Source organism: Typopeltis vanoorti, chromosome 18, assembly GCF_054136105.1.
Source record: "Typopeltis vanoorti isolate ZY-2024b chromosome 18, IOZ_Tvanoo_1.0, whole genome shotgun sequence".
Taxonomy (NCBI): domain Eukaryota; kingdom Metazoa; phylum Arthropoda; class Arachnida; order Uropygi; family Thelyphonidae; genus Typopeltis; species Typopeltis vanoorti.
This window is the reverse complement of record NC_143566.1, coordinates 62,415,056-62,441,667: the sequence shown is the minus strand read 5'-3', so window position 1 is coordinate 62,441,667 and position 26,612 is coordinate 62,415,056. Positions and strand designations below refer to the sequence as shown.

General features: G+C 36.5%; 1 protein-coding gene across 2 annotated transcripts in view; it reads right to left on the bottom strand.

The window, feature by feature from the left end:
• cdm (importin-13-like protein cdm) overlaps positions 1 to 26,612 on the bottom strand; it is a 389,177-nt gene that overhangs the window by 162,816 nt on the left and 199,749 nt on the right. For both annotated transcript variants that reach the window (XM_090408166.1, XM_090408167.1), the window contains exon 15: positions 5,895 to 6,056. In XM_090408166.1, the coding sequence (XP_090264292.1) occupies positions 5,895 to 6,056 (162 nt within the window). The remainder of the gene's footprint in view (positions 1 to 5,894; positions 6,057 to 26,612) is intronic.

Sequence of the window (26,612 nt, the reverse complement as noted above, 5' to 3'; positions counted from 1 at the left end):
CTATCTAGGTGAGGCGCCCTCAATGGGCAATTGTAGGTGGCCTAAAATGTAAGGTGGGATCTCTGATGATTTAATGTTTCCCAAATCTTCAGAAGTTTAACGCAACTGTATTTATTTAGATTTGGTTGATTTCTGATCTCTTGGAAAAAAAACCACCATGCTCTACCACAGTAAATTCAAAAAAAGAGAGACTATTTTTAGAATCTGCAGCAGCTCTTAGAAATAGGACTTTATAGGACTTTAGAGTCACCCACGTGGTTAGCTTAATATTGTGTAGTATTTGTATATATGTTACATTAGTTTTTTTGTAATCCCTGAAGATGTCTCTGTGATCAAAATTAATATAGGAATATTCATTTCGATCACAGATTAAAACAGATTTAATAAAAATCTGTTTTAATCCTTTCTGAGTGCTGTATACAATCCATTAAGCCTCCAACATGGAGATCTGTCAAAAGTGGAAAAAAAAAAGGAAGGTACCAATAAAAGAAAAGCTGAAGTTGGTGAATAAATACCAGATCGACATAATAGGGAAGACAAAAACTGATGAAATCTTTCTAAGTAATAAATACAAAATGTTATATTCAGGCAATGACAATCAGGAAAAAGAAGGAGTAGCTATAGTATTTAACACTAAATGAGGCTAATCTTCTTGAATGGTAGGCAATATCAAGCAGAGTGATGTGGGCAAATATCAGAATGGGGAACTGGACAAGGAAAGTTATTTGTGCCTATGATCCCACACAGAAAGTTCTACTAAGATAGAAATGGAGAATTTTTTTTGAGGCTTCAGAGAAAGCAACTGACACAATGAAAAAGGAAGTCGGTCCTTGTTTGAGATCTAAATAGCAGAGTAGGAAATGATTGTCAGACATATAGGTAAAAGACCTGCAAAAGGCATATGACAAGGTGCCAAGAGAAAAGCTATTCTAAATGCTAGAGTCATATGGTGTCAATGGAGCATTATATCAAGCAATACTTAGTCTTTATTGAGTTGTAATCAGCAGTTAGAATTGAATGAAGTACAGGCAGATGCAGAAATATTTTGTATAGGAAGAAATATTTTGGGAAAATTTGAAGAAAAGAGCAAAGCTAATAATAATGGCAAAATACCTACTGGATTTCTGCTCAGGACATAGACTGGTTATTACTAACACAATGTTCCAACATAAAAATGTGCACAATGACTACCGCAAGATGGGTCAGTGCATTTCATGTGGGACAAGATCACCTGGATGATAACTTAGGTGCAAGATAACCTGCCATTTCAGATGAACATGGTGAGCTTGTTTGATGACTACTTGTGGTTGATTGGCGATGGACTGCAAGTCAGTTGGTCCAAGAAACTGAGATAAACCACCAGTGTTTGAGCACACTTCGGTGACATGTGCACAATGTCGTATGTCACAATTGGTGATAGAAATGTTGGACAGGTGGCAAAGAGAAGTATTGGCACATCCTCTGCATTCGCTGGATATGAGTCCTTGCAACTTTGGCATCCTAAAAGAGAGGCTCACTAAGTGCAAAATTTCTGTTTGTTGGGTTCCACATCACTTGTCTGAGATGCAAAAATAGCACAGATACACGATTGCTGGCCTCCATCTGAAATGATACAAAAATGAAGGAGATACATTACTGAATAACTGTATCTTGGCCAAAGGTTTATAAGCCAGAACTGAAGAGACAATCCAACAAATGGCACCATTCAGAATCACTCAGTCTGAAAAAACTTTGGCAGGAATCCAGAGTTAAAGTCATGCTGCTGAAGTAGTAGTATTGACAATTTCTAGAGCCACCAAAATGTTTGAGCAGGATTTGCATCCTGCTTTAAAGAGAAATCAACTACATTTTTTTTCATGGGTTCTCCACCATGTTAGTTGCATGACAAATGCACAATGCCATGTGTCACAATTGGTGATAGAGATGTTGGACAGGTGGCAAAATGAAGTATTGTCACATCCTCCGCATTCACCGGATATGAGTTCTTGCGACTTTGACTTGTTTCGCAAAATGAAAACCTCTCAGAAGCCAGATATGCAAGAGGTTCTTCGAGCAGTAACTATCACTGATATCAATAGGCAACACAATGGCTATCTAGCCATTGGATGGGGTATCCAATGACTACCACAAATTTGGAAATAGCTGCACTTGAAGAGATGTACTTGTATAGACTTGATAAATAAACCATTTTACATTTTGTGCACATATTGTCACTACTACTTTATTTATAACCCTCATATAAAACTTAAAGACAGATCTTTGTTATAGTCCAAAGATTTCTTAACTATTTATATGAAAGTGAAAATCTAATCCTAACAATACCTATTTAGTTTAAACATAGCTTATTTATTCTCAAGTCTCTCTCTTCCATAATTTTTCATAGCCTCAAATGTGCTTGCATTAATCTGAAATGTTAAATAATAAATTCTTTTGCAATTCACACATTGTTTTATTTCAGTTTATATAGAGGAGTACTCTGAGAGCTCTACTTCAATAATCTGAAATTCAAACTTCTGATTATGCAATGCAATCACTATAAAACTTTTAGACCTCCATATCTAAACATTATTTATCTGATCAAGCAGCACATATCCAACTGCTTTACATTTTAGGCTTCTGACAGATTTTTCTATTTCAAGTACCGATATATACTAATGGCTACATTCAATTTGAACAGATCATACCATTCTTCTATCATTGTTTATTTCATTTAATAATGAAAAGGTAATTATAGACACTGAGCATATCTAAGTTTTTATGTCACCTCTATCATCTGACTACCCTTTTACAGCACTCTTTCTTTCATTTCTAAACTTTTTCACAACACCCAAAACAAACATTCTGAAATCTTCTTCATACAATTTCCCTATTCTTAAAGAACACCTGCTGTGCTTGACTGACTACTGTTTATATGACTCCTCACAAATGTGCTTTAGCCTTGCAACCTTTTGCAAGTAGGAGTGATATAAACAGTAGTCAGTCAAGCACAGCAAGTGTCCTTTGAGCATATAGAGAAATTGTATGAAGAACGTGGCAAAATGTTTTGGGTGGCCACAATACAATTATTCAGGAATGCATCTCCTTCATTTTTGTATCATTCCAGATGGATTCTAGGCCTATGAGGGTTGTAAATAAAGTAGTGGCCACACTGTCAGGAGACAGTTGGTAACTGAAATGTTACTCTTGACAGAGAGAGGCACTAATTTGTATATAATGTACATGAGCACAAGGTGACACAGTTCATTCTGACATGTCCTTGTGTGGAGAAGTAGTTAGTCGGCATCTCAGTGTGCAGTACTGTAAGGAATGTTTAGAAGATTAGAACAAAGGTCCTGGTTGCACAAAGTAGAACTGTGACGACTGTGATTTATGATATTCATAAATGCCTGCTCTAAATGAGCTTCTATGCTCCTTGAGTTCATAAGACTTGGCTTTTTTTAAAAAAATGACAAAATAAAATCTTGTATGAGTCTCCAAGATTTTTTTTTAACTTAATGAAGAAGTTTGATATTGGAGGAAACTTTAAAATGGAATATTGGATAGTGATACTTGTTCTTGTGATCCCATTCGAGATTTTAAGGTGGAAGAATTTTTTTTAGAACCAAGACAGCTGTCAAATTAAAAAAACTGGTCCGTGTTGGAGATATAAGTAACAGAGAAGAAAATAAATGCAGGACATATAGAAATGTTTTGGGAAAATTAGAGAAAAGAGCAAAGCTAGTAATAATGGTAAGCACCTGATGGATTTCTTCTCAGGATATGGATTAGTCATTAATATACCATGTTTCATAACGATATTCCCAAATTCACATGGAGAGAAACACAAGAACTAAGAAAAGTCATTATTTTTGATTGTGGTATTTCCATCTTGGTTCAAGATAGGAGAATTTACAGATTTGAAAGGAAAATAATCAGCAGTTTCAAGTATGTTGAAAGTTTTTTTTTAACTTTATTTTACTATAAATTAAAGATGCCAAGAAATTATATTCTTGGTTTAATCCTTTATCTAAGTGTTAGTAAACAAAGTTCGCACATGTAGTATCTTTACAGCAGGGCTACTTGTATAGAGAGGCTAATGACTTTGCATCAAGTGCCTTAATACCCCATAATGCAAAGCACACATCCTTTCAGGTGTGTATGTATTACTATGTATTATGGGAAGGGCCACTTACCAAACCAAACCAGTTTTGACCTTTATTGAGGTCTTATCAGTGGGAACTAGACCCAGAAGGGATACGAAGTTTCAATTCCAATTTCCAAGATAATAACAAACATGAAATTTTTTCAAGCCAATTCAAGTCTCTAATAAACAACAACGGTTCACAGCAACAAGTAATGAAATTCATCTGTGTCCAAGCAACACAAACATGAATGCCAATGGTGATAACTGAACCCACAAACCATTGGGTGGAAAACTGATACTATTTACCCAGCCATCCAAGGCTGGCAACTTTTGATATGTTTCTTCTTTATCAGCACCCCACCCCAGCTTTCTGGAGTCAATGATGTTTAGATTTTCTTCAATCCTTTGTAAACAATTTCCCCATATCACCTTGGCTGAATCACTCCATATGTTCTTCAATATGGAGAAGATTTTTCAGGTTGTTTCAATTTTTATTATTTTTTTTAATAGCATATGGTCTACAGTTCAATTCTAGAAACTGCATGACTCTCATCCTTTTTTTAAAAAAAACTTTTATATATTTTTTTTAAAAATTAAAAAAAATTATTTATGTTAAGGGATATTATATCCCATATTGTTTCATAGCCAAATAAGAAACTTCGGCATGAAACTAAAGAGTTTCATGCCGAATATAGTAAATATATAAAGTTTGGCGAGTCTAAGCGTAAGCAAATATATGGATAGTGTTACAACTGACCCTTTAGGGAGTGCAACACTGAGGCAACTCATTGTAAAGGTGCAGCAAGCTCCAATCACTATTCTTGATATTTCCCCATATTGTGAAACCCAGCTCCTAGGAGCTGTATTACTGTTCTACATTATGAGTAAGAGAAGGTCACTACCCAGACCGGTTTCAACCTTTATTGAGGTCTCATCAGTGAGTAGGTAGACCTAGAAATACCAAGTTTGTAGCAAACAGAACTTACATATACCCTACTATGAGAATTGCCAAAAAGGTGTCCTAATAAATTATTAATTATATGAAGAGCCAAAGGCATCAATTCGGCGACAAACTTATTTACGTTAAGGGATATTACATCCCATATTGTTTCATAGCCGAATAAGAAACTCAAAGAGTTTCATGCTAAATATAGTAAATATATAAAGTTCGGCGAGTGCAAGTGTAAGCAAATACCTGGATAGTGTTACAACTGACCCTTTAGGGAGTGCAACACCGAGGCAACAAATGGTAAGGGTGGAGCAAGCTCCGATCACTATTCTTGATATTTCTTCATAATGTGAAACCCAGCTCCTAGGAGCTATATTACTGTTCTACATTATGAGTGAGAGAAGGTCACTACCCAGACCGGTTTCAACCTTCATTGAAGTCTCATCAGTGAGTAGGTAGACCTAGAAATACCAAGTTTGTAGCAAACAGAACTTACATATACCCTACTATGAGAATTGCCAAGAATGGGATGTAATATCCCTTAATGTAAATAAGTTTATGTTGCCGAATTGAAGCCTTTGGCTCTTCATATAATTAATAATTTATTAGGACACCTTCTTGGCAATTCTCATAGTAGGGTATATGAAAGTTCTTGTTTTTTTTTTTGTTTATTATGAGCAATTTTGTATAATGGTAATTGCTATAGTCAGAGTCAACTGTAGTTGATAAAAAGATCCAAACTAATTACAATAAAAATAACAACAGCCCTATGACTAGTGAGACATTTCTGGATAATTAATGAATATAACAAGGTATACATACACCCTCAGAAACTGCATGTTGAAGATCCTGGAGCATTGGTGCTAACAGAGTATTCATATAAGTCATAATGTAATCAAGAGGCATGACTGATAACACTTGTCCAACTGTGCTCATCAACCTTATTCTCTCTCGGGACTTAAGTGAATTTCCATTAAATACTTCCTATAATAGAAAGGATGGAAAAAAATATTAACAACTGGTTCCTGAACATAACATCACCATAAATACTACACAAAATAATTTATATTTAAAGATTTATCCAGAAGAATCACCAAAAATTAAACTGAAGGTTAGTTAATGTAATCAAAAACTAAGTTATTTATACTAATATGGACAGAGAAAAAAATGCATAGAAAGTGATTAAAAATACTGTGATGAGGACAACTGCAAACCATAATAAAACTGAATATAAAGATTACATGAGGCAAAATGACATTAAGAATTATCCAGTATCGTACACAGCTAGAATACAGAATTCTGGCTGCTGCTCCTGTCTCACATGCATCGATTTACATTTATCTCCTGAGTTTCCTGAAACACAGATAGCAAAATAATATTTTTAGTCAACATAAATCTGACTTTTATACCAAACTAGCTCCTTATAAATTTAATTTTCACAATAATACAGTGGATAGTTGATGCCTGTATAGTCGCATTTGAAATGGTGTTTGTTTCACAGTTATCTGCTTTACAGTACTGGACCATGAGTTCAATTCTAGTCTTTTTTTTTTTTTTTTTTTTTTTAAAATCAGCCAGTCCTCAGCTGGATGGAGATACAGTTGAGTAGAGGTAGAAAGTGAATCCCACTAGGCATACAGAAATGTACTGAGAAAATTTGGAGAAAAGGACAATCATCATTATCAAATTCCTGACATCTACCCTCAAGGGGGTGTGTACAGGATATTATAGTACTACATGAAAATTTACATCATTACTGACTTCCTATCTACAATTTTCCTCCAAATCAGTCTGTTACTTGTCAAGACTACAACATTATCAGATCTTATATTTCTATCGTCTAAGGCATTTTGTACCGTATCAATCCACCTACATCTTGGTCTTCCTATGGGTCGTTTTCCTGTCAACCTGGCAGAGAACACTTGTTTTGCTAATCTTTCCTCGCCTATTCTGTTTAGGTGACCATACCACCTGAGATTAGCTCTGCTAATGCATTCCGGGATGCTGACAATGTCAAGTTCTTCCCTAATATCCTCGTTTTTAATATGATATTGCCATTGATGCCATCTGTTCACCTCTAATCTTTCTTAGGAGTCTCACATCTGCGGTCTCTAGTCTTTGGCCAAGTGTTTTACTTCTGACCCAGCTCTCAGATCCATAAGTTAAAACTAGTTTGAACACTGTCTTGTATACAGCTAATTTAGTGCTCTGACTAATTTCTTTCTTATTCCATATGAATTTATTTAATTGACTGCCTACCATACCAACTTTGTTGATTCTGTTGTCTATTTCCAAATTCAATTTACCATATTCACTAAAAATCTTGCCTAAGAAGCTGAAATGTTTTACTTGTTCCACAGGTTCTCCGTTCACAACACAGTTGACATTTACAACGATTCTGCCTATTTTCATTGTCTTTTTATAGCTGACCTTCATTCCATATCTATTACAACAGTTATTCAATTTAGTCAGGGAATCTTGCAAACTTGTAGCAGATTTATTTAGAAGTATAACATTGTCTCTGTATAAAGCAATGAGCTGACATTAACATCTCCAATTCTGATATACCGTTTTCCTTCATAATGTGATCCATATAGATAATGAATAACAGAGGGGATAATGTACATCCTTGTCTCACACCAGATTTAACATTAAACCGTCTTCCTGTACTTCCTTCAATTCGAACTGCTGACTTACAACTCAAATAAAGACTAAGTATTGCTTGATATAATGCTTCATTGACACAATATAACTGTAGCGTATTGAATAGCTCCTCTCTTGACATCTTATATGCCTTTTCCAGATCTACAAACTCAAATAGAGATCTCTGTTATATTCCCATGATTTCTCCACTATTTGTCGTAAAGTGAAGATCTGATCCTGACAGTCTCTATTTGGCCAGCTTGCTCTTCACTAAGCTTTTCTTCCACAATTCTTCTCAACCGTTTCTCAAGTATACTTGAATATATCTTACCAGGAAACTCAGTATTGAAATGCCCTGTAATTCTCACATTCAGTTTTATTTCCCTTTTTATATATGGGTACTATGAGAGCTCTACTCCAATCATCAGGAATTCGTCCCTCTCTCCAGGCTTTCTGAACTATGCAGTGCAGCCACTGTAAGACTTTTACCGCCATACTTCAGCATTTCTGGTCGAATATCATCTACTCCTGCTGCCTTTCCACATTTCAGACCTTTGATGGCTTTTTCTACTTCAAGTACGGATATGTATTCCTGACTGCATGCCTGGTCAGTGTTTTTTTACCACTATGCTGTCATCACTGCTTGTTTCATTTAGCAGATTTTCAAAGTAATTACTCCATACTTCAAGGATATCTTTTTCTCTCATTTTCATGCCACCTTTATCATCTCTAACTCCTTTTACAGCACCCTTTCCTCCATTTTTTTTTAACTTCAACAACTTCCAAAATACCTTACCACCTTCTTGATATTTATTTTCTATGTTCTTACTAAAGTCATTCCATGACTTTTGTTTAGCAAGTTTTACAGTGTTTAGCTTTCTTACATTTGTCTCTGTATTCTCTAAGAGCACAAGCTGACTTATTTGCCAGGAACTTTTGATATGATTTCTTCTTTTCCTTCACTGCCTCTTTAACTTCCTGTATCCACCATGGGGTTCTGCTTTTTCTATCTTTTCAGACAACCTCACCACATGCCTCTCTGGCTGAATCAATCAGGATTTTCTTCAAAGCTTGCCACTAAATCTCCAAGGTTTGGTTCCTGTTCTCAAACTCTAATTTTTTTTTCAATAATCTTTGTGTATTTTAGTCTATAGTTCACATCTGAGAGCTGCTCAACTTTTATTTGCTTTAAAACTTCCTTATGTTATTCTTTTCAATACGAAATTCAATTTTATCCTGCTCAAGACTAAATAGTGATCACTTCCAATTTCAAATCCTCTGTACACTCTGGTGTCCTGCACCAGGGATAAAACATCACTATCAACAATAACATAGTCAATGAGACTTTTCTTATTCCTAGCATCTTCTCTCCATGTAAATTTGTGCACAGTTTTATGTTGGAACATGGTGTTAGTAATAACTAGTCCATGTCCTGAGCAGAAATACAACAGGTATTTGCCATTATTATTAGCTTTGCTCTTTTCTCCAAATTTTCCCAAAATATTTTTGTATGTCTGACAATCATTTCCTACTTGGTATATTTAGATCCCCAACAAGTACCAACTTTTCCTTTTTCATTGTGTGCTTTCTCTAAAGCATCAAAAAATTCCTCCATTTCTACCTTAGTAGAACTAATGTAGAAATGGAGGAATGGTACCATAGGCACAAATAAGTCTCATTGTCCAGTTTCCCATTCCAATATTTGCCCACATCACTCTACTTGAGACTGCCTGCCATTCAAGAAGATTAGCCTCGTATTTTGTGTTGAATACTATGGCTATCCCTTCTTTTCCTTGACTGTCATTGCCAGAAAAAGGACAAAGCTAATAATAATTGTATCTGCTGGATTTCTGCTCAGGATATGGACTGGTCATTACTAACATGTTCCAACACAAAGATGTGCATGAGTTCAGCTGGAGAGAAGAGACAGGAAAGAAAGCCTCATTGACTATGTTATTGTTGGCTCTCATAGTTCATATTTATCAAAAAAGGGAATGAAGCTGAATGTGGGAATTACAGATGAATTCCTCTACTAAGTGTTTCAGGTAAGATTTATGCAAGGATACCTGAAAAGAGGTTGACAAAAATTGTGGAAGAAAAATTTGAACAAGCTGGGTTCAGGTCAAATACAGGCTGTCAATATCTGAATTTCACTTTACGAAAAATTGGTGGGAAATCATGGGAATATGACAAGGATCTGTACTTAAGTTTTGTAGATCTGGAAAAGACACGATGAGGTGCCAAGAGAAAAGCTTTTTAAAACACTACAATTAAATGCAATGAATGGAACATTATGCAGAGCAATTCACAGTATTTTTAAGTTGTCAGTCAGCAGTTAGAATTGAAGGAAATACAGGAAGGTGGTTTCATGTAAAACCAGCAGTAACTAAACGATGCACATTATCTTCACTCTTATTCATCATCTATATGGATCACATTATGAAAAACAGTGACATCAGGTCTGATATTAGAATTTGAGATGTTAAACTTAGCTCTTTGCTTTATGTAGATGATACTGTACTCCTAATCACATCTAGTGCAAGTCTCCAGGATTCACTAACTAAATCTCCTTGGCCGCTAGAGGGACTCGTGGTGTGTAGCGTTTGTTGAGAGCTCCTGATAAGATAAATGTTATTTTAAGTTATCATTGACAATTTTGCTTGAATATTACGTAGTTTTGTTTGCTTTTTGTATCTTAGTGTGTCTGTTTGTGTATTTTGGTGTTGTTTCAATTATTAATTCAATAAGATACGATAGCACATGGCTCCGGTAAGAAGAAAATGGCAGCTAGTAATAATGGTTCGCCATCTTTGTTCAATAACGGCAACATAAAGGAGATTATTCAGTGTACTATCTGCGAAATGTATGTGCTGCAGAGAGCAGTTGGAATATGGTTAGATAATGATAGTGGAGTGAATGTGTGCAGAAAATGTAGGGAAAATGAGGAATTAAAGTGTTTCGGGTCATGAGTGATATTTTTGTCAAATTTCAGAATGTAGAAAATAGCAATATGATAAGAAATTGCGAGGGAGGTTGTACCAGAGAGCTGTGAGAGCGTGAATGTAGAAAGTGTGAATGAAGGTATTAATACAGAGCAAATTAATGGTTTAACAGATAATAAAAAAGATGAGATAGATGCAATGAGTGAGAGATACATAGAGCAAAGTGGCAGCTGGAGCGTATGCACAAATGTCTACCGAGTGTACCAGCCAATAAAAAAAAGTATGATAGGAAAAATAAGAGTATGATTGTGAACGTAAACAAAATGAAGGAGCGAGTACTGTATGGAGATTCGTTAGTGCGAGGTGTGATAGTAGAGAATTTGACAAAATCATACCAACCTGGTGCAACCATTAAGGATGTCAGTGAGTCTATTAGGGAGCAAAAGCAAAGAGTGAAAGAAATGATAGTTGTGACAGGTATGAATAATTTGAAAGGAGATAAAATAGAAATGATAGAGACCTGAATGAATTGTTTCAGGTAGCAAAAGAAAAGAGTGAGAGAGTTAGGATGATTAGTCTTTTTCCACGGTATGATGACAGTGAAGAGTTTAGAAGGAAGGCCATAATTGCAAATGACTTTATGCGTGGGTTATACATGACAAGTGATGTGGAATTCGTGGACGTGTGGAGTGAGTTCGATGGGTGAAAGGATCTATATAAGATGGATGGTTTGCATTTGAATCGATTCGGTGTAAGGAGACTTGAAAGAGTGTTGTTGAATGAAGTGGATGTAGGGAAACTAGATTTATTAAGGGGTGGGGGAAGTAGATATGCCGACCTTAGAGAGGCAGTTGAGTGTATGAATGAGTATAATATGCCCGAGCAAATAAAAACAACAAATCAGAATGGGATAGTTAGTATAAGGCATCAAGGTTGGAATGGGGCCAACGGAGGTCTGCAATTCATGTATACTAATGCTAGGAGTATTAGGAACAAGAAAGAAGATTTTTGGCCTTGGTTGGCACTTCCAGACCACAGGTTATTGGCATTAGTGAAACATGGCTGACTGAAGATGATATAGCTAGCGGGATTGAATGTGAGGGGTATAGTGTGTTCAGGAATGACACGGAGAATAAAATGGGGGTAGGAGTATTATTGATGATAGTTGATAAGCTGCAGCCAAGGAGAATAGAAGATGAATTGCAGGATAGAGAAAAGAGCACATTTAAGGCCATTTGATGTGAGATTGAGGCTAGCAGAACAAAATATACAATTGGGTGCTGCTATAGACCAGGTGATGGAAAAGATGGTGGAGATAGTATACACAAGCAAATAGAAGAAATGAGTGGAAGGAGAGTAATTATGGGAGATTTTAACTATGGTAGCATTGATTGGAGGGAGGAGAGGACACATGGGAGAAAGGAATTGGATTTTATGCAGTTATTAAGGGATAACTATCTGCGACAGCATGTAATGGAAAATACTAGGGGTCAGAGAGTGCTTGATCTAGTAATTACATCTGAGGATCCGACTAACGAATATGACCACATTGCCACCAATTGGTGAGAGTGATCATAGGGTCTTAACTTAGGAGGTGGCTAAAGTTGTGGAATTTACAATTAAGACAGGATACATGTGGAATTATCGGGCTGGTAAGTATGACAAGCTTAGGAGTTTGATTGGTTCAGTGCCATGGCATGTAAAACTGCAAGGGCTGGATGTTGACAGTGCATGGGAGTCAGTTAAGAAGTGTTTGCAGGAGGCAATGGCTGACTGTATACCTAGAGTACAAATAAAAAATCAAGTAGGGGTTAAATGGATGAATAACACCAATAAGCTTGAGCTGCAAAAAAAGAAACAACTGTGGAGGGAATTCAAGGAGAAAGATGACCTGCAGGCACATGAACGGTATAAAGCCCAGGAAGAAGGGTAACAAGTGTGGTAAGAAAAGCAAAAGCGGATTATGAAAGAACATTAGCCATGCAGGCTAAGGAGAATCCCAAACAGTTTTTTCGATATGTTGCAAGTAAAAGAAAAAATGTATATGGCAGAATGATTTTAAAGAATGCCCATGGTAGGGAGGTAACTGAATCAGTTGATATAGTAGAATTACTGGTGAGCACTTTGCAAGAGTATATCATCATGACATTGCAGAAATGGAAGAACAAACAGCTTATACGGGAATTGTGGTGAATGAAGTGGAGGTAACTAGTCTATTACAAAACCTCAATGTCAATTCATCTGTGGGATTGGATGGTATACCAACTCGTGTCGTACGAGAAGTTGCTAAAGAATTGTCAGTGCCTTTGACCGTTTTATTTAATTTGAGTCTCAGGTCTGGGTTAGTCCCGAAGGGGTGGAAAGAGGGGAAAATAGTTTCACTGCATAAAAGAGGTTCCAAGACTGCTGTTGTAAATTACAAACTGATCAGCATATCAGGAATCGTTGTCAAGGTCTTGGAGAAAATAGTCAAGAGAAAAATACAGGATTGGATAGATGAAAACGGGATACTGTATAGGAGACAGCATGGTTTTGTGAAGGGTAGATCATGCCACAGTAACTTGCTCACATTTTATAACACAGTGATGGCTGAACTGGATAAGGGTAATGGGTTTACAGTGATTCTACTGGACCTTGCTAAGGCCATTGACAGGATTCCACATGGAATTCTAATTAGTAAACTGCAGCATATGGGGATGGATTATAGGGTTGGTGAGATGGATAGGAGGGTGGTTGATGGAAAGATATCAGAGAGTGGTTTATTCAGGAGTAGAGACCAAAAGATGGCCTGTGACTAGTGTTGTGCCGCAGGGTTCTGTTCTTGGACCACTACTGTTCAATTTGTTCATTAACAATATAGGAAAGGATCTGAGAGGAAGTGTTCACTTGTTTGCTGATGATGCAAAGTTGGGTAGAGCAATAGTGAGTGCACAGGATGTCAAAATTTTGCAAGGTGATTTGGATAGTTTGGAGGACTGGGCTAAGGAAAATGGATGCCAATTTAATGTGGCAAAGTGTAAGGTTATGCATTTTGGGGTGAAAAGATTAGCAGCAGTATATCACATTGGTGGAACTGTACTCCAGGAGATTGACGAGGCTAGAGATTTGGGAGTGTTGGTGGATAGGGAGTTGAAGTTTAGGGGGTACATTGCAAAAGTGGCTAAATCAGCTCAAATCACTTGGTTGCTGAAAAATAATTTAACAAGCAGAGACAACCAGGTTATTGTTCTTCTGTATCAAGCCTTGATAAGACTCCATCTAGACTACTGTGTCCAGATACGGGCGCCAGGGTTTCTTCTCGATGGGGAGGAGGTGAAGAGGATCCAGAGACGAGTGACCAAGATAATAGCAGGACTATGGAATGAACATTATGAAAACAGGTTGAAGATTTGTGGGCTGCAGAAATTGGTTGATAGGTGAAAAAGGGATGATATGATTGAGACATTCAAATTACTGAAGGATTTTTATAAGATTAATTCAGAAGATATTTTTGAGAATAGGACTGGCAGTGGGAGGACTAGAGCCATCCGTGGAAGCTTGGTAAGAGTGTGGTTAGCAAGGGTGTTAGAGCTAGGTTTTTTACTTGGAGAGTGGTAAATAAGTGGAATAAGCTGCCAGAGTCTGTTGTGGGTGCCATGACTGTAAATGAGTTCAAGGTGAAGTATGATAGATACTGTGTGAATGTTGAATAGTTGTTCTTGACATGATGTTGGGCCTCCCTCGATGAGTCTAAGGACTCCTTGGAGCTGCCCATACTAATAATAAATTGAATAACAGCTATAAGAAAACTTGACATGAAAATCAGCAATAAAAAGACCAAAGCATTAACCATAGAAAGCTTAAGCTGCATTCTGAATGGAGAGCCTATATAAAACTAGTAAAATATTTTAGTTACTTAGGCACATTTTTTTTAGTGATGATGACAAATTAAGTTTGGAAACAGACAAAACATCAAACTAGCAGTATACAAGACAATTTCAAACCAGTTCTAGGTTATAGGTCTGAGAATTATGTTAGCGCTTAATCAAAAATTAGAGACCACAGATATGTGAGTTATGAGAAAGATTAGTGGAGTGAACAGATGACATCAATGGCAGAATCATATTAAAATAAAGACATTAGGAAGGAACTTGACATTGTATTCCGTAACATGTGAGCAGGACTAATCTAAGGTAGTAGGGTCACTTAAGCAGAATAGAAGAGGAAAGGTTAGCAAAACAGGTGTTTAATGCTAAAGGTGGCAAAAAAAAAATCCCAGTGAAAGGCCAAAGACTAGGTAGATTGATTTAGTCAGAAGGGCTTTAGAATACTGACAATTAATAGACTAATTTGGAGGAAAATTTTTGATAGATTATTAATAATGTAAACTTATTCAAATAGTGATGTCATAATAGAATGACCACCCCTTTACGGTGCATATCAGGAAATCGATTATGAGTTCCTGATTAGATCTTTGGTTCAAGCAAGCAGGATTTGTTCTTCTGGTAACACTAGTTTTCAGCCCAGTAACTTAAGGAAATCAACCGTGGAACACATTTTCAGACAATAATATAGTGTTAGAATCTGAAGCCAAGACAGTAGTCTGCCTTCCTGGATGTCTATGGAAATCACTGATAGCCTTCAGTCAGCTATTATTAATAGCTAAAGGTGGAGACTAGCTACCTACCACTTTTTAAGAAGTCAGTAATGAATTAAAAAAAAAAAACAGCCTCATCAAGGCCCTTTGGGAAATAAAGGTCATAGAGGATTTACTTTATTTTTTTTAAAATTATTATACTGGTTAATTCTATATCCAATGTCAAATATCTCACTGCAGGCATTCAACAACCAATTTGCCTTTCTTTCAGGACTGGGGGGGGGGGGGGGGGAGAAGTTTCTTTTTCAGAGCTGAAACAAGTTTTAAATATCCCTCACTCCTAGATGAAATTCAAACCCAAATATATTTAAAAACTAATAGCACACACTGCTATGAAGATTAATTATATATATTTCCACTGCTAACATGATTCAAATTTCAAATGATATTTCAGATTAAATATAAGATCTACAAAATTGAATTTTGTAGAAAAACTACCTGTTTAATCCCTTTTGTAGATCTTACACATCTACAAAAGGGATTAAACAGGTTTTTTTTTTCTTTAATTCACAGAGTCAGGGCTTTTACACACTAAAATTTATATCTAACCAAAAAAAGTATAGTAGTCTATTTCCATCATGATCAAATTCCTGATATGTACCCTGGGGGGGGGGGGTAAAGAATATTTACGACAGTACTACATGATAAATGTAAATCATTACTAACTTCCCATCAACAATTTTCTTCAAAATTCACCTGTTATCTGTGAAGACTCCAATATTATTAGACCTTATATTTCTGTCTTCTCAGATGCATTTTACTGTATCAATCCACCTGGACTTTGGTCATCCAATGAGACTTTTTTCTAATATTCTGGCAAAAACTTGTCTTGCAAACCTTTCCTCTTCTATTCTTTTTAAGTGATCATACCATCTGAGATTAACTCTGCTAACACATTCCTGAATGTCAACAATGTTAGGTTCCCTCTTAATATCGTTATTTTTAATATGATACAGCCACTTACACCATCTGTCCACTCCCCTAACTTTATTCATAACCCCTATTTGTAAGCTTTACTGTATTATTTTATTGTACCATCTGGACCATGGTCTTTGATCCAGTGTTTCACTTCTATCCCAGATTTAAGACCCATAAATTAAAATTGGTTTGAAAATTGCCTTGTATACAGCTAATTTGGTGTTTTGAATGATTTATCTCTTATTTCAGGGGTGCTTAATGGTCAACGATACATAACTGAGAGGAAATTTCCACATAACCTTTAAAGGAATGTGGAGAACGGATCAGGACTTCTATTTAATCTAATGTCCAACCCTCGCCTTCTCATGGCACACCCTGTTATACTGAACGAACGAGGATGGGCTGGAAACTTCGGATTCAGCCAATAAATTGCATTTTTATTGGCTTAAACCAAAATAAAAAATGATGGCAAGTACAACATGACAGAATTTCATGCCAGCTGGGGTGTCACCTAGTTAAACAAGGTCCACTGTTGTTTTTGCCAGGAAACCAGGGAAAACAGCGAAAAGTCCGCTACTCGAACAAATCCTAAAACCCACTCAAACTCAATATCATCAGAATTGAAGATCGTTACTATCAACATTAGAAGCCTGAATGGCAAAGAAATGAAGCTAGCTGGGGAATTGAATAAGTACCAGAGCAACATAATAGGGGTAACTGAAACAAAAATAAAAAAACTGGTGAGATTTTTCTGAGCAATAAATACAAAATGTTATATTCATGCAATGACAATCAAGGAAAAGAAGGAGTACCGAGAGTATTCAACACTAAATATGAGGCTGATCTTGAATGGCAGCAGTCACAAGTAGAGTGATGTGGCCAAATATCAGAATGGGGAATGGACAATGGGACTTATTTGTGCTTATGATGACACAGAACGTTCTGCTAAGGTAGAAGTGGAGTAAATTTATGAGGCTTTAGAGAAAGCAACTGACACAATGAAAAAGGAAAAGTTGGTCCTTGTTGGGAATCTAAATAGCAGAGTAGGAAATGATTATCAGACATACAAATATATATTGGGAAAATTTGAAAAAAAGAGCAAAGCTAATAATAATGGCAAATACCTATTGGATTTCTGCTCAGGACATGGACTGGTTATTACTAACACCATGTTACAACATAAAAATGTGCACAAATTCAGATGGAGAGAAGAGGCATGGAATAAGAAAAGTCTCATTGACTATATTATTGTTAATTGTGATGTTTTCTATCTGGTGCAGGACATTAGAGTGTACAGAGGATTTGAAATTGGACATGATCACCATTTAGTCTTGAGCAGGATAAAATTGAATTTCATATTGAAAAGAAGAACATGTAATAAAGTTTTATAGCAAATAAATGTTGAAGCAGCTCTCAGATGTGAACTGTAGACTAAAATCCACAAACATTATTCAAGAAAAAAGGACAGTTTGAGAACAGGAACCAAACCTTGGAGATTCAGTGGCAAAACTTGAAGAAAACACTGATTAATTCAGACAGAGAGGCATGTGATGAGGTTCTAAGGATAGAATTCTTAGTGGATCAACTTCTATGTGGATCAACATTATGAAGGAAAGTGATATTAAACCTGATATCGTAATTGGAGGTGTTAATCTCAGCTCTTTGCTTTATGCGGATGATGTTATACTTCTAAATAAATCTGCTACAAGCCTGGAAGATTCCCTGACTAAAGTGAATAACTGTTGTAATAGATACAGTATAAAGGTCATCAATAATAAGACAATGAAAATAGGCAGAAGCATTGAAAATATCAACTGCATTTTGAATGGAGTGCAACATACAGAAAGTAAAACATTTTAACTACTTAGGCAGAATTTTTAGTGAAGATGGTAAATTAAATATGAAAATAGACAACAGAATCAACAAAGCTGGCATGGTGGGAAGTCAATTGAATAAATTTATATGGGATAAGAGAGAAATTTGTCAAAACACTAAATTAGCTATATACAAGACGGTGTTCAAACCAATTTTAATTTATGGATCTGAGAGCTGGGTCAGAAGTAAAACACTTGACCAAAGACTGGAAACAGCAGATACGAGAGTCCTGAAAAAGATTAGGAGCGTGAACAGATGGCATCAATGGCAATATCACATTAAAAACGAGGATAGTAGGAAAGAACTTGACAGTGTCAACATCCAGGAAGGTGTTAGTAGAGCTAATCTCAGATGGTATGGTCACTTAAGCAGAATGGAAGAGGAAAGATTAACCAAACAAGTGTTCTCTGCCAGGTTGGCAGGAAAAAGACCCAGAGGAAGACCAGGATATAGGTGGATTGATATAAAAAGTGCCTTATAGATGGATATATAAATATAAGATATGACAATGTTGTATCTTTGACAGGTAATAGTAATGATGTAAATTTTTCATGTAGTACTATCATATCCCGTGCACCCCTTCAGCATAAATGTCAGGAATTTGATGATGATGAGAGCTGGAAAATTCATATGACAAGGTGCCAAGTGAAATGCTGTTCAAAACTCTAATACATTGATATGTTGTAAATGGAACATTCTGTCAGCAATACACAAGTCTGTATTTCATCCATAAGACAGCAGTTAGAATTTATTATTTAGATGATTTGATATTAAATCAGGTGTGAGAGACAAACGTACACATTATCTCTACTGTTATTTATCATCTATTTGGATTACATTATGAAGGAAAGTGAGTATTAAACATGATATAAAAATTGGAGATGTTAATATTATCTGTTTACTTTGTGATTATGATGTTATACTCCCAGTACAACTCTGTAGGATTCCCTGTCTAAATTGATTAATTGCTGTAATAAATTTCGTATGAAAGTCAACAAAAAGACATGTATAATGAAATTTGGCAGAAACAAAGACATCTTCTGCATCCCTGAATGGAGAATCTATAGAACAAGAAAAAACATTTCAGTTATTTAGGCACAATTTTTAGTGAAGATGCCAATTAAATATGGAAATAGACAACAGAATTACCAGAGCTGGCATGGTAGAAATTAAATTAAATGTTTTAACTGGTAATTAATTTACAGAATTGACAACGCATATAAAGTAAATAAATTAAAGATAACTTTAATGAATCACTTCTTATATTTCGGCAATGTCACATTGCCATCTTCGGGAACATAAAGATATGGTATGTGCACTAAGGAACTAACAAAGCAAATGAGGAAGAAAATAAGAACTAATTTTGTTCCTAAAGTCCTAATGGTGCCCTCTTGCGGGCTAATTTGGTAGTCTTGGCCGTTGGGCTGAAGTTCTCAAAATGAAAGTCTCCCAAATTTGGGGCAGTTTCATGCACCCAAATTTGTTGAGGTTAGGAAAGTTTTTTAGAGCTGCTGAAGATTCTTTGAATAGTCTTTCGTATTTAAACTTGCTGCGATGGATTATTTTTGTCTTCTTCCAACGAATTTTATGGTGGGTATCTAAGGCATGGTCTGCCAGTCCAGAGCGGCTGTACTGGTGAAACCGGATGTAGTCTTGGTGTTCTGAAATCCTGATATTTGTTGTTCTGCCTGTTTGGCCAAAGTAGGACAATTTGCAGCTGCAAGGGACCTGGTATACACCAGGTAGGTCTAGGGGAAGTGGTTGGTCTTTGGTAGAGCGGATAAGGGATGCCAACTTTTTATATGGTCTGTAACAGGAAGTAAGGTCATATTTTTTGAGGATATTAGTTATTTTTTCAGAGGTGCCCTGGATGTAGGGGATAGTGATAGACTTGGTGTAGTCTTTATTGTGGAGGGGGGAGGGGGGTTGTGGTTTACAGGTTTTAGTATTTTTTGGATTTTTTTTGGGGTTGTAGCCATTGGCTAAGAAAGTGTTGAGGATGTGGTTTAGTTCCATAGTCAGGGCCTTGTCATCTGAGCAGATTAATTTTGCCCTGTTATATAGTGTTTTTATCACCCCATATTGTTGTGGGGGGGGGGGGGGGTTGCTGGTGAATGTATCTGCCAGTGTGGGTGGGTTTTCTGTAAACAGAGAAAACCAAAGATCCATCAAGCTGGCGGGTGATTAAAGTGTCTAGGAAGTGGAGGGTGTTGTTTTCCTCTTTTTCTAAGGTGAACTGGACTCTGGGATGTTGGTTGTTTAAGTGTGTTAGGAAGGAGTGGAGTGTATCTGAGCCATGTGGCCAAATAGCAAACACATCATCCACATAACGAAGCCAAATAGTGGGTTTTTTGTGGGGCGGAGTTTAAGGCTTTCTCTTCAAATGTCTCCATAAAGAAATTGGCCAAGGGAGGGGAAAGTGGTGAACCCATGGCTGTCCCCTCTATCTGTTTGTAGAATTTTCCTTGCCAAACGAAATAGCCTGAGTTCATTGTGAACTGAAATAGGGCCGAGATATCGGGAGGAAACTTAGCTTGGATGAGCTCAAAGGTTTCTTTGAGTGGGACATTAGTGAATAGGGAGGAGACATCAAAACTGACCATTATGCAGTGTGTTGGAGTGCGAGGTTTTCTATACTGGCTTTAAAGTGGGCCGAGTTTTTTTATGTGTGATGGTGTGTTGCCAGTGTAGTGTGTAAGCGTTTTGGCTAAATGTTTGGCTAATTTATATGTGGGGGAATCAATGCCATCCACTATGGGACGCAATGGCACATTTTGTTTATGTATTTTTGGGAGTCCATATAATTGGGGGGGTCTAGAGTTATAAGGTTTAAGTTTGTTGGTGACTTCCACAGGCCAAGAAGTGACTTTCTTAAGGAGTCTGTGGATAGTTCTAATCTGAGAGTTGGTAGGATTATATTCAATGGGGAGGTAAGTAGTACTGTCTCGTATTAAAGAATTAACTTACCTTTGTAATCTTTTTTGGTTAAGTACCACCGTGGCGCTTCCCTTATCAGCTTTGGTGATTACTATTTTTTTGTTGTTTTTTAATTCTTGTAGGGCTGTATATTCGTTTTTGGATAAGTTGGATTTTGGAGGTTTGGCTTTTCGTTTGGCAAGGAAAATTCTACAAACAGATAGAGGGGACAGGCATGGGTTCACCACTTTCCCCACCCTTGGCCAATTTCTTTATGGAGACATTTGAAGAGAAAGCCTTAAACTCCGCCCCACAAAAACCCACTATTTGGCTTCGTTATGTGGATGATGTGTTTGCTATTTGGCCACATGGCTCAGATACACTCCACTCCTTCCTAACACACTTAAACAACCAACATCCCAGAGTCCAGTTCACCTTAGAAAAAGAGGAAAACAACACCCTCCCCTTCCTAGACACTTTAATCACCTGCCAGCTTGATGGATCTTTGGTTTTCTCTGTTTACAGAAAACCCACCTACACTGGCAGATACATTCACCAGCAATCCCCCCCCCACACACACAACAATATGGGGTGATAAAAACACTATATAACAGGGCAAAATTAATCTGCTCAGATGACAAGGCCCTGACTATGGAACTAAACCACATCCTCAACACTTTCTTAGCCAATGGCTACAACCCCAAAAAAAATCCAAAAAATACTAAAACCTGTAAACCACAACCCCCCTCCCCCCTCCACAATAAAGACTACACCAAGTCTATCACTATCCCCTACATCCAGGGTACCTCTGAAAAAATAACTAATATCCTCAAAAAATATGACCTTACTTCCTGTTACAGAACATATAAAAAGTTGGCATCCCTTATCCGCTCTACCAAAGACCAACCACTTCCCCTAGACCTACCTGGTGTATACCAGGTCTCTTGCAGCTGCAAATTGTCCTACTTTGGCCAAACAGGCAGAACAACAAATATCAGGATTTCAGAACACCAAGACTACATCCGGTTTCACCAGTACAGCCGCTCTGGACTGGCAGACCATGCCTTAGATACCCACCATAAAATTCGTTGGAAGAAGACAAAAATAATCCATCGCAGCAAGTTTAAATACGAAAGACTATTCAAAGCTTCTTCAGCAGCTCTAAAAAACTTTCCTAACCTCAACAAATTTGGGTGCATGAAACTGCCCCAAATATGGGAGACTTTCATTTTGAGAACTTCAGCCCAACGGCCAAGACTACCAAATTAGCCCGCAAGAGGGCACCATTAGGACTTTAGGAACAAAATTAGTTCTTATTTTCTTCCTCATTTGCTTTGTTAGTTCCTTAGTGCACATACCATATCTTTATGTTCCCGAAGATGGCAATGTGACATTGCCGAAATATAAGAAGTGATTCATTAAAGTTATCTTTAATTTATTTACTTTATATGTGTTGTCAATTCCGTAAATTAATTACCAGTTATGTCTAACCAACGTATAAGTCTTATTACTAGAAGAATAAATAAATGTTTATGAAATAAGAAATCATCATCAAATTTCTGATATATATACCCTCAAGGGGTGTATAGGATATGATAGTACTACATGAAAAATTACATCATTACTAACTTCCTATCTACAATTTTCCTTAGAAATCAGTCTGTTACCTAGCAAGACTCCAACATTATCAGAACGTATATTTCTATCTTCTAAGGCACTTTTTACTGTATCAATCCATCAACATCTTGGTCTTCCTCTGGCTGTTTTTCCTGCCGACCTGGCAGAGAACACTTCTTTTGTTAATCATTCCCATTCTGTTTAAGTGACATACCACCTGAGATTAGCTCTGCTAACACATTCCTGGATGCTGACAATGTCAAGATCTTTCCTAATATCATTGATGCCATCTGTTCATACCCTAATCTTGCTCACGACTCTCATATCTGCAGTCTCTAGTCTTTGGCCAAGTGTTTTACTTCTCAACCAGCTCTCAGATCTATCAGTTAAAAATTAGCTTGAATACTGCCTTGTATACAGCTAATTTAGTGTTTTGGCTAATTTCTCTCTAATTCCATATAAATTTATTCGTTGACTTCCTAACATACCAGTTTCGTGATTCTTTTTCTGTTTTCATATTTAATTTACCATCTTCACTAAAAATTCTGCCAAAGTAGTTAAAATGTTTTAGTAGTTCTGTATGTTGTTCTCCATTAACAATGCAGTTGATATTTTCAATGCTTTTGCCTGTTTTCGTTGTCTTGTTATTGCTGACCTTCATACTATATCTATTACAACAGTTATTCACTTTAAGCAGGAAACATTGCAGACTTGTAGCGGATTTATTTAGAAGTATAACATCATCCACATAAAGCAAAGAGCTGAGATTAACACCTCCAATTTTGATATCAGGCTTAATACTACTTTCCTTCATAATGTAATCCATATAGATAATGAATAAGAGAGGGGATAATGTACCTTCTTGTCTGACACCAGATTTAATATTAAACCAGCTTCCTTCACTTCTAACTGCTGATTTACAACTCAAATAAAGACTAAGTATTGCTTGATATAATGATCCACTGACACCATACAATTGTAGCATTTTGAATAGCTTCTCTCTTGGTGCCCTGTCATATGCCTTTTCCAGATCTTCAAAACTTAAATACAGATCTTTGTTATATTCCAATGATTTCTCAACTATCTGTTGTAAAGTGAAAATCTGATCCTGCCATCCTCTATTTGGCCTAAATCTAGCTTGTTCTTCACCAAGCTTCTCTTCCACAATTCTTCTCAACCGTTTCTCAAGTATACTTGCATAGATCTTGCCAGGAACACTTAGTAGGGAAATACCTCTGTAATTCTCACATTGTTTTATTTCCCTTTTTATATATGGATACTATTAGAGCTCTACTTCAATCATCGGGAATTCATCCCTCTGTCCAGGCTTTCTGAACTATGTGGTGCAGCCACTGTAAGACTTTTATACCACCATACTTCAGCATTCTGGTCAAAAATCATCTACTCCTGCTGCCTTTCCACATTTTAGGCCTCTGATTGCTTTTTCTACTTCAGAAATGGATATGTATTCCTGACTGCATACCTGGTCAGTGTTTTTTACCACTGTACTGCCATCACTGCTTATTTCATTTAGCAATTTTTCAAAGTAATTACTCCACACGTTCAGGATATCTTTTTCTCCTGTTTTCTTGTCACCTTAAACATCTCTAATTCCTTTTACAGCTATCTTTACCCCATTTCTTAACTTCAACAACCTCCAAAATATCTTACCATCTTCTTGATATTTATTTTCTATGTTCTTACCAAAATCCCTCCATGACTTCTGTTTAGCTAGTTTTATACAGTGTTTAGCTTTCTTACATTTGTCTCTGTATTCTCTAAGAGCACAAGCTGACTTATTTGCCAGAAACTTTTGATATGATTTCTTCTTTTCCTTCACTGCCTCTTTAACTTCCTGTGTCCACAATGGAGTTCTGATTTTTCTATCCTTGCAGACAACCTCACCACATGCCTCTCTGGCTAAATCAATTAGGGTTTTCTTCAAGGCTTGCCACTGAATCTCCAAGGTTTGGTTCCTGTTCTCAAACTCTTTCATTTTTTCTTCAATAATCTTTGTTTTTGTTAGTCTACAGTTCACATCTGAGAGGTGCTCAACTTTTATTCGCTTTAACACTTTCTTACATGTTATTGTTTTCAATATGAAATTCAATTTTATCTGCTCAAGACTAAATGGTGATCACTTCCAATTTCAAATCCTCTGTACACTCTAATGTCCTGCACCAGGGAGAAAACATCACTATCAACAATAATATAGTTAATGAGACTTTTCTTATTCCATGCCTCTTCTCTCCATCTGAATTTGTGCACATTTTTATGTTGGAACATTGTAGTAGTAATAATCAGTCCATGTCCTGAGCAGAAATCCAACAGGTATTTGTCATTATTATTAGCTTTGCTCTTTTTTTCAAATTTTCGCAATATATAATTGTATGTCTGATAATCATTTCCTACTCTGTTTTTCCATTTTCATTGTGTCAGTTGCTTTCTCTAAAGCCTCATAAATTTCCTCCACTTCTACCTTAGTAGAATGTTCTGTGGCATCATAAGCACAAATAACTCTCATTGTCCATTCCCCATTCTGATATTTGCCCAAATCAATCTACTTGTGACTGCTGCCATTCAAGATCAGTCTCATATTTAGTGTTGAACACTATGGCTACTCCTTCTTTTCCTTGATTGTAATTGCCTGAATATAACATTTTGTATTTATTGCTCAGAAAGATCTCACCAGTTTTGTTTTTTTTGTTTCAGTCACCCCTATTATGTCGATCTGCTACTTATCTAATTCCTCAGCTAGCTCCATTTCTTTGCCATTCAGGCTTCTTATGGTGACAGTACCGATTTGCAATTCTGGTGATATTGAGTTGGAGTGTGTTTTTGGATTTCTTCCAGTAGCTGACTTTTCACTGTTCACCCTGGTTCTTTGGCGAAAAGAATGGGGGCCTTGTTTAACCAGTCAATGCCCTAGCCGGAATGAAATTCTATCATGTTGTACCATCATTTTGTATTTTGGTTTAAGCCAATAAGAATACAATTTGGTCGGCTAAATCCCAAATTGCCAGCCTATCCTCGTTCGTTCAGTATCCAGGTAGATACCTAACAGGGTGCACCACGAGAAGGTGAGGATTGGACATTAGGTGAGAAGCCCTTGTCGGTTCTCCACATTCCTTTAAAGGCTATGTGGAGGTCTCATCTTCCGTTATACAGCTTTGACCCTAAAGCATCCCCCATTTTCCAGCTCTGCAAAATTCAAATACAGGTGACTGTCATATTCCAGTGATTTCTCAGCAATTTGTCTTATATTGAAAATCCAATCCTGGCAATATCTATTTGGCATGAATCCAACTCATTCTATTTCAAGTTTCCCCTTCTGCAAGATAATACTTCCATAATCTTACCAGGAAGATGCAGTAGAAAAATATCTATATCTCTGTAATTCTCAGTTGTATTTCTCTTTTTATAGATGGGTATTATGAGAGCTCTACTTCAAGACCCTTTGACTAGGCATTCTGAATATTTTACTACCTTCCTGATATTTTGAAACTTGCTTCGAAAGTGATTGAGAAGCTACTAGATTATAATCTACCTCATCTATCTAAGATTTCAAAGTATTGTACTATTTAAAATAGTAAACTCTGGTAATGTGCCAATTTTTAAAAAAAATTTTTTTTTAGTGCTTTTGGCAAGACCCAACAATCTGAAACATCTGAAATATATGAAACCTTTATTCAAAAGTTATTTAAGAAAAAGTGAATATGCTGCTCCTGGGTAGAGCCCATTGCTTAAACAATACAAAACCAAGGCAACTCTAGCTGAAGGCAGTATTCCACAATCTCTCAGTCATTATGAAACTCAAGTTTTGAAGGCAACCATTCATTTTCTTAAATAGCTTTTGATGTGAAGATGAACCATTTAAGGTTTTATCATAGTTAATACTTAAAAAAAAGAAATCTGAATGATATATGTACTAAGGTTTTTTTTTTTTTTTTTTTTTTTCAATTTTATTTTTAGCCATGTTCTCTATCAGTTGTT